The sequence below is a fragment of the Myotis davidii genome, unplaced genomic scaffold, assembly GCF_000327345.1.
Source record: "Myotis davidii unplaced genomic scaffold, ASM32734v1 scaffold962, whole genome shotgun sequence".
In the NCBI taxonomy this organism is placed as follows: Eukaryota; Metazoa; Chordata; class Mammalia; order Chiroptera; family Vespertilionidae; genus Myotis; species Myotis davidii.
The window spans coordinates 5,014,685-5,028,598 of NW_006295559.1; the positions used below are offsets into that span (position 1 = coordinate 5,014,685).

General features: G+C 40.8%; 1 protein-coding gene across 1 annotated transcript in view; it reads left to right on the forward strand.

Annotated features, from left to right (window-relative positions):
• The window catches only part of COL6A5 (collagen type VI alpha 5), a 98,965-nt gene extending 93,440 nt beyond the window's left edge, over positions 1-5,525 (forward strand). Inside the window, exons 39-41 of the mRNA XM_006770213.2 lie at positions 186-213; positions 654-898; positions 4,669-5,525. Of these exons, the coding sequence (XP_006770276.1) occupies positions 186-213; positions 654-898; positions 4,669-4,688 (293 nt within the window). The 3' untranslated portion in view covers positions 4,689-5,525. The remainder of the gene's footprint in view (positions 1-185; positions 214-653; positions 899-4,668) is intronic.
• The last annotated feature ends 8,389 nt before the right edge of the window (positions 5,526-13,914 follow it).

Genomic DNA, 13,914 nt, shown 5'->3' on the forward strand with positions numbered 1-13,914 from the left:
ATATGTGTATGCGTGTGTGTGTGTGTGTGTGTGTGTGTGTGTGTGTGTGTGTGAGAGAGAGAGAGAGAGAAAGAGAGAGAGAGAGAGACATAGCCCCAGTTTGTGATGACAGCACAGATAAGGCATTACTAAAAGATCAAATGGGACCCACATTAGCAAGAACCATGTTTCTTTTGTTTTTACAGAAAAAAAGGACCTTACAATACCTTATTAGTAACTCTACAACCCCCCTCTACTATTGGGTACTGCAGAAAACGTATAATATCAAAGGTTAGACGTAACCATCTTAGAGCAGCAGAAAAACATGAAAAAGAAAAACATTTGCCGTTTAGTAAACCGAGCCCATATGAAGATTGGCAGAAATAGTCTTTTAAGTTCTATTTTGTAAAGTACAATCCTTAAGTACTCAATAAAAATTCAGTGATGAAAATAATATTGGTCTGGAGTCCTCCACCACTGATGCAAATGTCTAATTTCCCGTCGGAATATTAAAAAATCACCCTTCAGTCAAATTCCTTCCACCAACTGCATTTGGACCATTCCAATCGCATGCATAACATTGATTTCTGTTGTACTTATCTGGCTGTATTGACATTTAATCCTGCAAGGGACTTGGCTAATGTATTTTTCCTCTCTTTTCTCTGTCACTTCAGCTTTATTCCTGAGGTGTATGAAATAAAGGCAGAGAACAGTGAGCCGGACGATGAATTTGGTTCCCAGGGGCATCATGTCTTTGTATCAGGGAGCAGTGATGAGAATGGTTCTGGGATCACTACTGATCTGATCCAGAAGTTATACTCGCTCTTTTCAGCTGGGGAACTGATGATGAAAGACAAGGAAGACGCACATTCAGAAGAAATTACAACCCCGGCAAATGATAAACAACGAGATAAAACAGGTAACCTTGAATACAATAGACTTGAAGACCCTGGAGTATCTTCTTTGTTTTTTTTTTCCTGGTGGAAGATGAGCAATGAGAACTCATTGACAGGTGGAGATGACAGGATGGAGGGGCTTATGCTCTAGGGCTATAAGGGGTCCCCAAAGTAAGGGACCAGGGAGATAAAACTCCAGAAAGGCAAAAAGGGAATCGGTGGTGTTGACAAAACCAGAACTAAAATAGGTATAAATGCTTGGGAAGGGGGCGGTCAGGGGGTAGAAAGGAGACATAAGAGGAGCAAGATCAAGGTCCGCAGGTCCTGAGTAAGCAGGAGAATCATGTACCCTTGTGCATGATGGAGGTGGAGAGGAACTGTGCCACTAGCCTCAGGGTCTGCCTTCTACCTTAGCAACCAGGGCTTCCCTGGTCTGAGATGCAGGCTCCTAGCTGAGTGGCATCTGCAGAGAACAAGCTACTGTGCTTCTGAGGCCTCTGTGGTGGCTGAGGGCAGCTTCTTAGGCTGAGTGGGGAGACGGTGATGGACCTACAGCTAAAGAGAAATAGGGGATGGAGAACAGGCAGCTGTCATAGGCTCCAGGGCATTTACTCTCAAGCTTTGCTCTGTACCAAAATGAGGTGGGGAGTTTTCTTAAAATAATGATTCCTGTGTATCTACTAAAGCTGAAAATATGCATATCCTGTGACCCTGCAATTATACTCCAATGTGTATACCCAACCTAAAAATATATACTCACCAAAATGTATGTACTAGAATGTTCATAACAGCACTATGTGTAGTAGCCCCAAAGTGGCAACAAAAACACCCAACAGCAGATATGATAAATAAATTTTGGTATAGTTATGTAATAAAATACTGTGTATGTATGCAATATGTATATAAAACATTATATATATTATATGTATATACTTTATACATATATAGCATATCAGATGTGGGTATAACTGTAGATATAGAAAAAATCAGTAAAATGATGAAAAATAGAGATGAGGAGAGAAGAAATATGAAAAATATAGACCGAAATGGGAGAGAAGAGAAGATGTAAGGAAAGGAAAATCAAATGTAAATGTGATGAAATACCTGGCTCCAGTCGAGATGGACTAAACCCACTTTAGTCTTAAAATAGAGCAAGCCCACGCTGCCTATTTCTCCCACGGATTAACTATTCCTGAAAACTCTGAACAAAACACAAAAGCAACTGCCTGGGAACTCTGCAAAGTGAGCAAAAGCAGATACATTGTGAAGGGGCATGAATTTCCTGCCTTCTTTTCTCTTTTCTTCTGGGGCTTTGTGCTAAGGATGGGCCCCAGCAAAACTCAGTAGTGACCCCATTTCTCTAGGCAGAAGAACTAGGAATAGGGGCCCCTGTTTGTCAAAGATGGTGGAAGAAATTCCCATATTTTCCCTCTTTCCTCTCATGGTTTTGCTTTGAAGGTGGACACAGTTTGGAGCTGAGTGAAAGGCCAGACAGCTAAAATGAAAGAGAAACCCTGTCTTTCTGGCCAGAGGAACCAGGAAGAGAGGTCCTATTGGTCAGCAGGTAGGGGTAACCTCAGAGAGAAGAGAACTTGAGAAGAGGATCCTCTAATTATAATTATGGGAACTGCACACGTCCCAGGCTCTCCCCAGGGTTGGGGAAGACCCAAAAGAGGATAGCGAAGGCTTTGGACAGTAAACTGAGATTGAAACCACTGCCCACAGAAGTGACACAGCACCTGCATTCTGAACCTACCTGGTTGACTGCCTGCCGCAAAAAAAAAAAAATTTTGTTTTTAATTCTACAGAGAATTATAATAGGACTTGGAGTCTATACAACACAATATTCAAAATGTTCAGAATAGAATCCAAAATTATGCGACATACAGTGAACCAGGAAATGTGAACTATTTTCAACAGAAAAGACAATCAACAGATGCAACTCGGAGCTGACTCAGATGTTGCAATTATCAAAAAGACATTCATGCAGCTACTGAACTATCCTCCATGAGAGAAAACAAGCAACTTGAAGAGAAAGATAGACATCATCAGCAGAGAAATAGAGATAACAATGAAGAACCAAAAGGAAATTTTAGAATTAAAAGAATATATGTACAATATCTGCAATTTAAAAGTTCACTGATGGGTTCAATAGCAGCGTAAAAATGATAGAAAAAGAGTCATGAAGTTAAAGATAGACTACTTACATAATCCAAAGAGAAGAGATTTTTTAAAAAAGTGAACAGAGCCTCAGAAACTTGTGGAACAACATCAAAAGGTCTAACGTGTTTCATTGACATTCCAGTAGGAAAGTAGAAAGTTAGATTTGTTCAGGAAAAATATATATATTTGAGGAAATAATGGCCAAACACTTACCGAAGTGGTAAAATATATAACTTTACAGATTTGAAAACTCCTCTCAGACACATGATAGATTGCTAAAAGCAAAAGGTAAAGAAAACTATTGAAGTGTCTAGAGAAAAACTACATATATCAAAAGAAGGGAACAACTATTCAAATGACTGTATATTTATCATTTAAAATCATCAAGACTAGAAGTCAGTGAAACAACATATTTTTTTCTTTAGTGTTGAAAGGAATGACCTAGGAACACAGACTTTTATATCCAGTGATAATAGTCCTTTGGAATGAAGGCAAGTGAAGACATTCTCAGATAAAAGAAAATTAAGAGAATGTGTTGCCAACAGACATATATATTCTAAAGGAGAATTATGATGGACAACCAGGGACTGGATTGAGGGAGATCAATGACTAGTGACTGAAAGGGTGAGAGAACTGAGGAAGGTATTCAAAGTGCACCCCTTTCAAGTACTTTAACTCATAATGAAAAGATATTTAGATGTTAATTTTAAAATATGGAAGTTAAGAGTACATGATTTTTTCCCTTTGAGGTGGGTACATAAGGAAGAATGTTTAAGACTGCAGATGGGAGCATCTCTAAGATGCTGTCATGGGCCAGGTTCCCTGGCGCTGACCCTGAGGTGAGGATTCATGTGCCTGTGACCTATTGAGGAGACTCTCATGGGAAACCAGGAAAGGAATGGAGGAAGCAGGACAGGGGAGAAACGGGAGCCAAACAGGGTATTATCTGGGGCAAAGTGCCATAGAGGACAGCCCTCGGTCGCTCTGCTCAGCACTAGGGCATTGAGTCTCACTGAAGAACCATTCTGCCCCAAGGCAAGGAAGTTGGGTTTTTTTCACTTATAGGTCTTTGATTGGTCAAGGGCTGCCCAAGGGAGAGATGAACACTCCCAGGTACTCATGCAGCAGGTGGTTAAAGCTGCTCCAGTGGCTGCAGGGCAGCCCTGCCAAGAGTAATAGGTGTTGATGCCTGAAGCAAAAGCTCACATGGGGGTGAGGGTGGAGGGGATGGTCAAGGAGGGAAGAGGAATAAGAAGAGAAGGAATGTTGTCAAGAAATTAATGTTACAAAAAAATCAGAGGGATTCTGGGCAGAGCCCTGACATTGTCTACTACACATGCCTTCTAGCTTTGATTCAATGATTCCAGCCACTGAATGTGCTAAGCATGGAATTTCAGATCATGAATATACCAGTGTTTTCCCAGGAAGAAGTATATCTATAATAGTTGTATTTATATAACCCTCATTTGCATCTATTATTACAATAAAAGCCCTGAATTGAGCTTTAATTTTACTACTGAAAATGGCAAAAACCATGTGTGTTTATTTTATATGTGGTGTATAAAGCAATAGTCTCTAGAGATAACATTTTAAACAAATCTAAGAGCAATCATATTTTTATGTTTTGCAGATGGTGAGGACACACGATGATCACAGCAGAAAAGAAGTTAGCTTCATTGGCATGTGTAACTCCCTGGGACTCTAACCAGAAAGTATACATAAATTTTCTATTAAAGGTGGAGGGGTAAGTTGCAGGAATTTTTCAGTTTTTACAACTGGCTAATAATATACTGAATTTGTTCTGTTCAAATCTGCGGGAAAGACTCTTCTGAGTGAAGACATCAGCAAGTGGAACTGAGAAACGGGGGATGATTTAATTTCTCCCGCGAATGATTTAATTTCTCCTGCGAATGATTTAATTTCTCCTGAGAACTGAGACAACTGACCTTGAGGAGTCAACAGAATCTTTTCTTTGCCAACGCCGTAGAGTTCAGGCATCAATTCCGATGATATATCTGCCTAAAGGTTTTTGTCATAATTTTCATCACACCTATATCTCCAATTAGACTCTTGAGTGAAAAGCAGTTAGAATTAGAACTTCCTGGGAATGTCTCCTATTTATGCACAGAACTGGAAACTCATGCCCGTGTCTTCAATTCTGCCATGACCCTAATGTTGCATCTCTTACTGCTTGCCCTGTGAAATCCACCCACCATAGTCAAGGCTTGCTCTTTACCCGGGCATTTGCAAAATAATGGAATTTGTGAGGAAGCAAAAAGAGTGATGAGCTAATTTGCGGAACTGCTGTTTTGTGTTCTGATCATTTGTTTTATGTTTAGCCTGCTTTGTGTGTACTTGATTTTTGCAGCAACAAAACAAAACATTGGAAAAGCAAGAGTACGCTCTAAGACCAGAGCTGTTCTTGGGAATTACAATGTAGCAAGAGACAAGTTCTAAAATAAAAGCAAAAAATAAAATAAAACAAAAGCAACGCTGACCCGGAAGCTTTTATTTAACTGTAGTCTTACTCGGACAGACACATTGGAACAGGATTAAACACATTTGGAAAATAATACATAAATGTAAAATAAGCCAACAGTGAATTCCTTTTTAAAAAAAATCACTTAATTTGGTTAAGGCAACAAGTAATTACCAAGCTAATGAATATATATTGCATATTTAAAAGGCGACTATGTTAGTGGGGTAATACTCTAAGCAATTTTGAACTTTTTCCATGTAATTTTCTCTAACATTACTCTTGTTGTTAGAATAATTGAAAAATAATCTAATTAATTATTTATTGGCTGTCAAAAGTTTTAAAGTAATCATTTATTGCTCTCTGGTAAGTTCTAAAGCAAAGGCTACTCATTTAATAAAGTTCTGTGGGGTGTGTGTGTGTGCTCACGCCCATGAGAAATACATCAGAACTCTAAATCTGAAAGTATCATGGGTTGTCAAGAATGTGACGCCAGAAGAACTCACACCCTGCTGATGGTGTAAACTCTTCCACTTTGAACAACATGTGAGCAATGTCTAGTTAGGTTGATGAGGTACATACCCTGCAACTCACCAATTCCACTGGGATCTACATGCCTATAGAAGCTCTCACAGATGTACACAAGGAACCAGAGGCAAACACATTCACTGAAGTGTTGTGTGTTCCAGTGAAGACTCGAACAAACTCACCTGGAAAGATAAATGTGGTTTGGTTTGGTGGAGAGGCACTGGCATGGGAAGTGACAAGGAAACAAAACCTAGCAAGGCCTGTGTGTGTATTTGTGCACTGAGGTGAAGTGGGGATGTTGGGAGTGTGTGAGCAGGGCTTATACAGCCAGAGTGACTGGAATGGAAATCTAGGGATTAGCGGAAGCTGAGGCCACGGCAAGCATGGTGCGTTGCTGAACACCATTTGTTAAAGCTTAAAAAAAAACAACAACCCAGCACTTAAAAATAATCTTGAACCATTCTACAATAGCCAGTCTATTGAATGTGGCATGATCTGTAAGCAAAACTGCATGTCCTCAAAAGGGAGCCATGGCACAGGCATGAAGCACACATTTTTCCCAAGGTTCGGTGCAGAAATGATCCATAGACGGTGGTCTCAAGCAGACTTGGACAATGAATGCACTGCAGAAGAGCTGGGCAGAATTACAGATGACTAAGGATCCTGGGATATCTCTGGAAAACTTCATCTGTCATTTTACATCTGGTTCCTAAATCTTTAATCTCAGTGTAAGCAGAGGAGATTGAGCATTTGAATATTCATTGTTGAAAATTTGCATAGCCCCTCCTGGACTCCCTGAGTTGGAACCTCCTTTTATCTCTGACCCAGAACTCTGGAATGTTATTTTGACTAAATTTCTTTAGCCTCTCATTGTCCACCATGACAACCCTAGTGCCTCTCACCGATAGGAGGCCAGGAACGTGCTCAGTAACTACTTTTCTTTGTGAAAGAAGGGAAGAATGAGTAAGCCTCTCTTGCTGAGCCTGGCTGCTATCCTGTTCGCCTCCCTGTCTTCTCCCCACACTGACATTGGGCTCTGTATTGAGAAGTCTTATGACAGCTCATTGTCCTCTACACAGATGTTGCGTTTGCAAATCTCTTACAAGAGAATATGTTAGACTCCAAGATGATGGACTTTATGAGACTACTCTAGTAAGCGGCATAAATCATCTCTTATCCTCTCAGTTGCTGGCACTTCTGCAAAGTACAAATACGTTTTTTTCTTGTATAATAAAATTGATCTACAAGTGCCCCATGTTTCGTGGCTTTGGAGGGCCTCTCTACTCGAAGTGTAGCTGACTGATGGCCCATGAACTACAGCATTAGCATCACCTGGGGGCCTGTTAGAAATGCAGAATATCTGGGCTTTCCTCCAAGTCAATTGGATCAGAACCTACATTTTAACATTTCCAGGTGATTCGTGTGTGCATCAAGGTTTGAGAAGGGCTGGCCTATGATTCACTTGCTTGAAGCTCTGCGAGTGAGTAGACGCATTTTGCAGGTTTTCAGTTCAACTGGCGCTGCATATGGAGCATCTACCGTGTAGCATGCATTATGCCGGAGAGAGGGGAGATAAAGATAAATAAAAGGTGATATATCCCTTGAGCTCATGGCCTAGCTGGGAAGACTGACTCAGAAAGAGATCACTCCAATTTACTGTAGCCGTGCTAAGGGGCAGGTATGCAGAGAGCACTGTGGGAACATGGAACAGGTCTCCTTCCCTGAGACGCGGGACCCAGAGAAGGTTTCTTCAAGAAGAGGTTCTTTGATCTGAATGAAGATGATTGGCTCCGACTTGGCCAGGCAAAAATTGGGTAAGCGATCCAGCAAAATGTAATTGTCTTTTCTGGTTCTTTGTCCTTAAATTAGGTTTTTGTTTAAATCATAAACCTCATTGTGTTCATAGGGAAGGGGGTTAATGGTATGAATCTGTATTGCTAAGCTGGGCCAGGAGTGATGAGAGAGGAGGAGGAGAGGTTAGTACAGGGCCAGCCATACAGGACCTTGTGTGCCATGTTGGAGGTTTAGAGTCTATCCTAGAGGCACCAGAGAAGGAATGTGGTTGGATTTTTATTATGGCTGCTGAGGGAAGAGCGAATTGAAGGGGAGAAAAGCTAATCTAACAGGTTAATTGGTGAGCCGGGCAAGAATGGGTAGTGGTGTTGGAGACGAGTGGACATAGAAGGGATATAACTGAAAGGTAAAATGAGCCCTGGCTGGGTGCTCAGTTGGTTGGAGCATCATCCCATTCACCAAAGAATTGCAGGATCAATTCCCAGTCAGGGAAAATCCCTAGGTTGCAGCCTGACTTCCCTTTCAGGAAATGTATGAGAGGCAACCAATTGATGTTTCTCTCCTCTCTCTCTGTCACTCCCTCCCTCTCTTCCTCTTTCTCTTCCTTTCCCTTCCCCTTCCTCTTTCTCTAAAAATCAATAAGAACATATCTTTGGGGGAGGATTTTTTTTTAAAAAAAGTAAAATGAACAGGACATAATTGATTCGTTTGGACAGAGGATAAGGGAGAGGACTGGATACCTAGAACAGTGGTTCTCAAACTTGTGTGCTTAAGAATCTCCTGGCAGAACCCAGCCCCAGACTTCCTGATCCAGCAGGTCTGGTGTGGGGCCTGAGGATGTGCACTTTTAACTGGCTTCCAGCTCATGCCTAGGCTGCTGGTCCTCAGGTCACATGTTGAGAAACCCTGCTCTAATGCAGCTCAATGGTTCTCGCTTTGGATGGCTCATTGGGAGCAGCTGAGGAGTTGTTTTTTTAAACTGTTGATGGCTGACCCTGGTCCCCAGGGATGCTGACTGAATTTGTATGGTGCAGCCTGGATGCTGGGCATTTTTAAAGCTCCAGGTGATTTTACTGTGCAGCTGAGTATCAGCTAAATACTACAGTGGGGCCTTGACTTGTGAGTTTAATTCGTTCTGAGACCGAGAGACAGCTGGTATCTCAAAAAACTCGTTAGTCAGGACACTCGTAAGTCAAGGCCCCACTGTACTTAATTATATTAAGAACTCACGAAAAGGAGCCATGTTGATGTTTCTTAAATTTGTAAAAATTATGTCTTAATATTCTTATTTTCTTGTGGCACCTAAATATTTCATTATATGTGTCAGTAAACGTGTGCAAATATATTGTTGATCCATTTGGAAGATCATTATGATATTTGATGATTTCTTTCTAAAAGGACAGATTCTGAAAAGACCAAATAGACACTATTTTTATACCTAAGGCATGAGGAAAAGTGGGGGTGGGGGGTTGTTGAGTTCTTCATATGTACCAGATGCTGTGTAATAAATTCTATATATACATCATTTCACTTAATGCTGACATCCAAAGAAAGAGTAAGATATCATTGTCTTCACTTTATAAATGAGGGATCCAGGATTCAGAAAAGGTCACACAGTCCAAGGTACAGCGAGATTTAGATCTGGATTTGTCTGGTTCTTCCAAAGACTGTATTTTTTATGTACCTTCTCATGAGGAGAGGAACTGGCTATAAAGCAAAGAGAAAATTAGTCAGAATTAGGCTTGAATTCTAGTCCTAATTCTACCCCAAACTAATTGTGCCAATCATGGCATCTCCGGGCCTCGATTTTCTGGGGATACAAATTGTATCTAGCGCATTAAATGAAGTCATACTTAGCACAATGCCTGGCATATGGAAGATAAATAATGTTAACTCTTATTATCTTCTGCCTCTTCATCATAATTATAATTAAAATGGAGATGGTATGATTTTCCCTAGAACATCCTCAGTTTATAAATTCTGCGATAAATAATTTGCTACTTCCTTTGGTATCTGCAGCTTTTCTCTGAAACCCGTTGACCAGTGACCTCATCTTAAGGATTGGTCTTTACTTAAAATCAGTCGCTCCTTCCTGTAACCCCCAAGCTCTGCCTCGTCCCTGGGCTGTCCAGCCCGCTGTGGGTTTCATTCATAGCAGTGACAGAGCTGTGATTTGGCGACTCTCAGAGGATCCCCTCAGCGGAACGCTTAGGCGGTGTGACTGTGTTCAGCTCCCTCTGCGGCACCTGACTGAGCCCTCCTGCCAGACCAGCAGCTTTACTGTCCAGTGAACACATTTTCAGTGATAAACGGATCACCCTCCACAGCGTCAATGCCGTGATCTCATTCTGTTATCTGGTATCCTGTAGGCTATCTGATGGGCCAGGATGCAATTTGGAATCATGGCAAGAGGAAGACGTGTTCTGCCACATACCGGCTATGTGATGCTGGGCTTACGGCTTACCTTCTGGAAGCTCCATTTTTCTCAGCTGTGAAATTGGTTCGGTGAGACTTGGCATGTGCCACGTGCTCATAGAATACGGTGTCTGGCTTGCAGCAGCTACTCAATAAAAGTTAGGGACCATCCCTAATGACTCTGTTTGGGAGGCTGGTGCTAACTCTCAAGGTAATCCAAGCAACAAGGTTGGGTAGCACTTTTGAGAGGAGTGATCATGGCTCTGTAAGCCTTTGACAGTGGATGTGCCTTCACCGTGATGCTGCTGTCGCTCTTTAAGAGGCGGATGTCGCCACAGCTCTCACTTCAGCATTTCTCTTTGACCCCGGTTGGGATGTGACCTCAGACACCTTCACACTCACAGCTCTTCCATGGCAGTGAGCTGAGTACATGGTGGGGCAGGATCGATGACGTTCCCCCAGTGCCTTCCGGTGCCCAGCAGGCTGAGTCAGCCTCCCCTAAACACGAGTGACTCTCTCAGGGCTTCTGCCAGTGTTTGCAACCTGCCTGGTTGGAAGACTTTTCGATGCCCGGAAACAGCCCCTGACCTCAGCATCCAGGTCTCTTGTTTCTTCACTTATCTGAGTGAGAATAATTTCCCACTAAGTAGGGTTTTAACATGCAGCGTGGTTTTACCCCAATGCCATTGGATGCAACTAACATAGGACCCAATTTGCTCAGTTTTGACCAGAAATCACTTGAAGCTGATGTTACAGTAATTTTGTGGCTGTGTTTCTCAGGCAAGTGTTTTTTCTAAAAGTGGGGTCCTGGGGCCATTTCCATCAGAATTTCACAGGCCTTGTTGAAATGCTGAGTCCCAGGCCCTCCAATCCTACTGAATTAAAATATCTGGCTATAAACACAGAAGCTGCATTTTCACATGTCCTTTAGGTGATTTTTATGCAGATTGTATTCTAATTTTACAATCTGAATTGCTCTAAAAGCATTACTCCTCCAACTTTTAAAAAAATCAAATACCATTTGCTTACTTTCCCCGCCCAGACCCATTTCCCAGAGGTTACCATATAAACTTTTACTACTTCTAGTTTGTACCTCTCTATTTCTAAAGAATGTGCTAATACCTCCATTTTTATATCATAATAATTTTAGACACTATCTACTGAATTCCTATAATAACTGATAAATATGTAGCAATTTATTTAGCATAACTATCCATCCTTACCTTCTTAGGTTTTTTTTTTCAGTCAAGAGGGTTGCTATTTTATGTCTATAGAGAGATTGCTTAGTATTGAGCCAAGAAGGGCCTATAAATCTTTCTTTTTCAACTTCTGTTTTATCTTGGAATTTCAGCTCTGTCAAAGAATTGTCAATTTTATTTTCTAAATGGTCAAACATAGCAAATACTTAGCTTTTCTTTCCCTTGCCTGGGACACTCACTCCCAGAGAACCCCCATTCTTCTGCTCTGTGCAGACTCTTAATTCTGCTTTCCTTGTTAGATTGTTTTTTACCTGGTTCCATGTCTTCCTCTTTCTTAGTTCACTTGAAAAACCATCCTCCAGTAACTTCCCTAAGAACTAGTACATCACAGATATAATTTTCGAGTCCTTACAGGCCCCCAAATGACTTTATGCTGCCCTTAAAATTATTTGATGGTTTGTAGTGGGTTGAATTGTGTATTCCCAAAACCCATGTCTACCTGGAACCTCAGAATGTGACCTTAGTTAGAAATAGGGTTTTCGCAGATACAGTTAAGACAAGGGCATACTAAATTAGACTGGGCCCTAACTTCAATGACTGATGTCCTTACACAAAGGCCATTTAAAGACACAGACACAAGTAGAAGAAAAAAGGACATGTGAAGACAGAGGAAGAGACTGGAGTGTGGTACCGACAAGCAGGAACACTGGGATTGCTGATAACCACAGAGACCAGGAAAGGAACATGGAATAGATTCTCTCTCAGAGCCTCTTTAAAAAAAACACAGCCTCCCAACACCTTGATTTTGGACTTCAGGTCTCTGTAACTGTGAAAGAATAAACTTCTGTTGTTTTAAGCTGCCATTTTGTTATGGCAGCCTGAGAAAACTAGTACATGATTAACCTGGGTATAAAATTCTATGTTGACCTTAGAATTGAGCATCATTTGCTTCCCAATGATGCCAGCACTACTCCATGGTGTTAGAGCTTCCAGTGTTGGTTTGAGGAGTCTACTGCCCCTTTAATTCCCATTTTTTGTATTTTTTGTATGTGAAGTACTCCTCCCACCACAAGCTATTAGGATATTTCTTTATTCCCAGTACCTAAAATTCATAAAGATCTTTCCTAATGTATTTCCTTTTTTTGTTTTTATTAATTGAGATAGGCACACAGAGATGTTTTTAATCTGGCAAGTCAAGTCCCTCAATTCTGGGTATTTTTTGTTGTTGTTTTTTCTTTGAAATTTCCCTCTTCTCTATTTGTTGAAAGTTAAAATCTCCCAGGTTGATGTTCCCGAATTTCTTATCCTGTTTCTTATTCTCTGTTTCTCTTTTGTTTTGCTTCCCTGAGATTCTCTCCATGTTGCATTTTGTGTTTCTCTGGGTCTTTCTCATACTGGAAACTCTCCTCAGATGCCCAGTGATGCTTGGCTGTCTATATTTAATTTTATTTTTTTAAAAATTTATTGGGGTGACATTGGTTAATAAAATTATATATGTTTTAAGTGAACAATGAAGAGTAGGGCAGCAAATAGCTGATTGGAAACTTGTGAAAGAGAGGGTCGCCAACCAATTCTGGAGAGAGGAAGAGAGCTTAGGCCCCAACCACTTGCCTAAAAGATTTCAGTAGCTCCCCCTGTGGCCTCTGTCTCATCCACACCTTTTGTACTTGCTGCTTTAAACCCTAAGCTTTTCTAAAATTCAGATTGTTTCTTTTATCTCCCTTTCAAAAACCAAGTTTGTAGTTTTCTCCACTCCCCTAAGAAAGTCACCACTCTTTCTGAGAGATATTGCTCTCAAAAAAATTTGTGTTAATTCTTATTCATGGCTGTGTATTCTCTACTTCTCTTGATGTTTGTATGTTGATCTGTCTTTCCTTTTATTTTCTAATGTACAACACACAGCAAATATTTTTTATTATTTTAAAATTTTTAAATTAAATTTATTGGGATGAATGACAGTTAATAAAATTATATTGGTTTCTGGTGTACAATTTCATAACACATCATCTGTGTATTGCATTATGTTCACCACCCCAGAAATATTTCTATTATAACATTTGTTTAGTGAGAACTCTTCAGTTAAACAAGAACACTGACAATGAAATTAGAGAGAGATGAGTGGACCCCAGTTCTGACATTTATTACACACTTAGTGTTTTTGAAACTCAGCTTCCTGTTTTTAACGAGAGGTGGAAATACCCATCTATGAATAGTCAGGGCTAGTACATAGAGCAGCGGTTCTCAACCTGTGGGTCGCGACCCCTTTGGCGGTCGAACGACCCTTTCACAGGGGTCGCCTAAGACCATCCTGCATATCAGATATTTACATTACGATTCACAACAGTAGCAACAGTACAGTTATGAAGTAGCAATGAAAATAATTTTATGGTTGGGTCACAACATGAGGAACTGTATTTAAAGGGCCAGAAGATTGAGAACCACTGCTCTAAAGTCATGATAAATA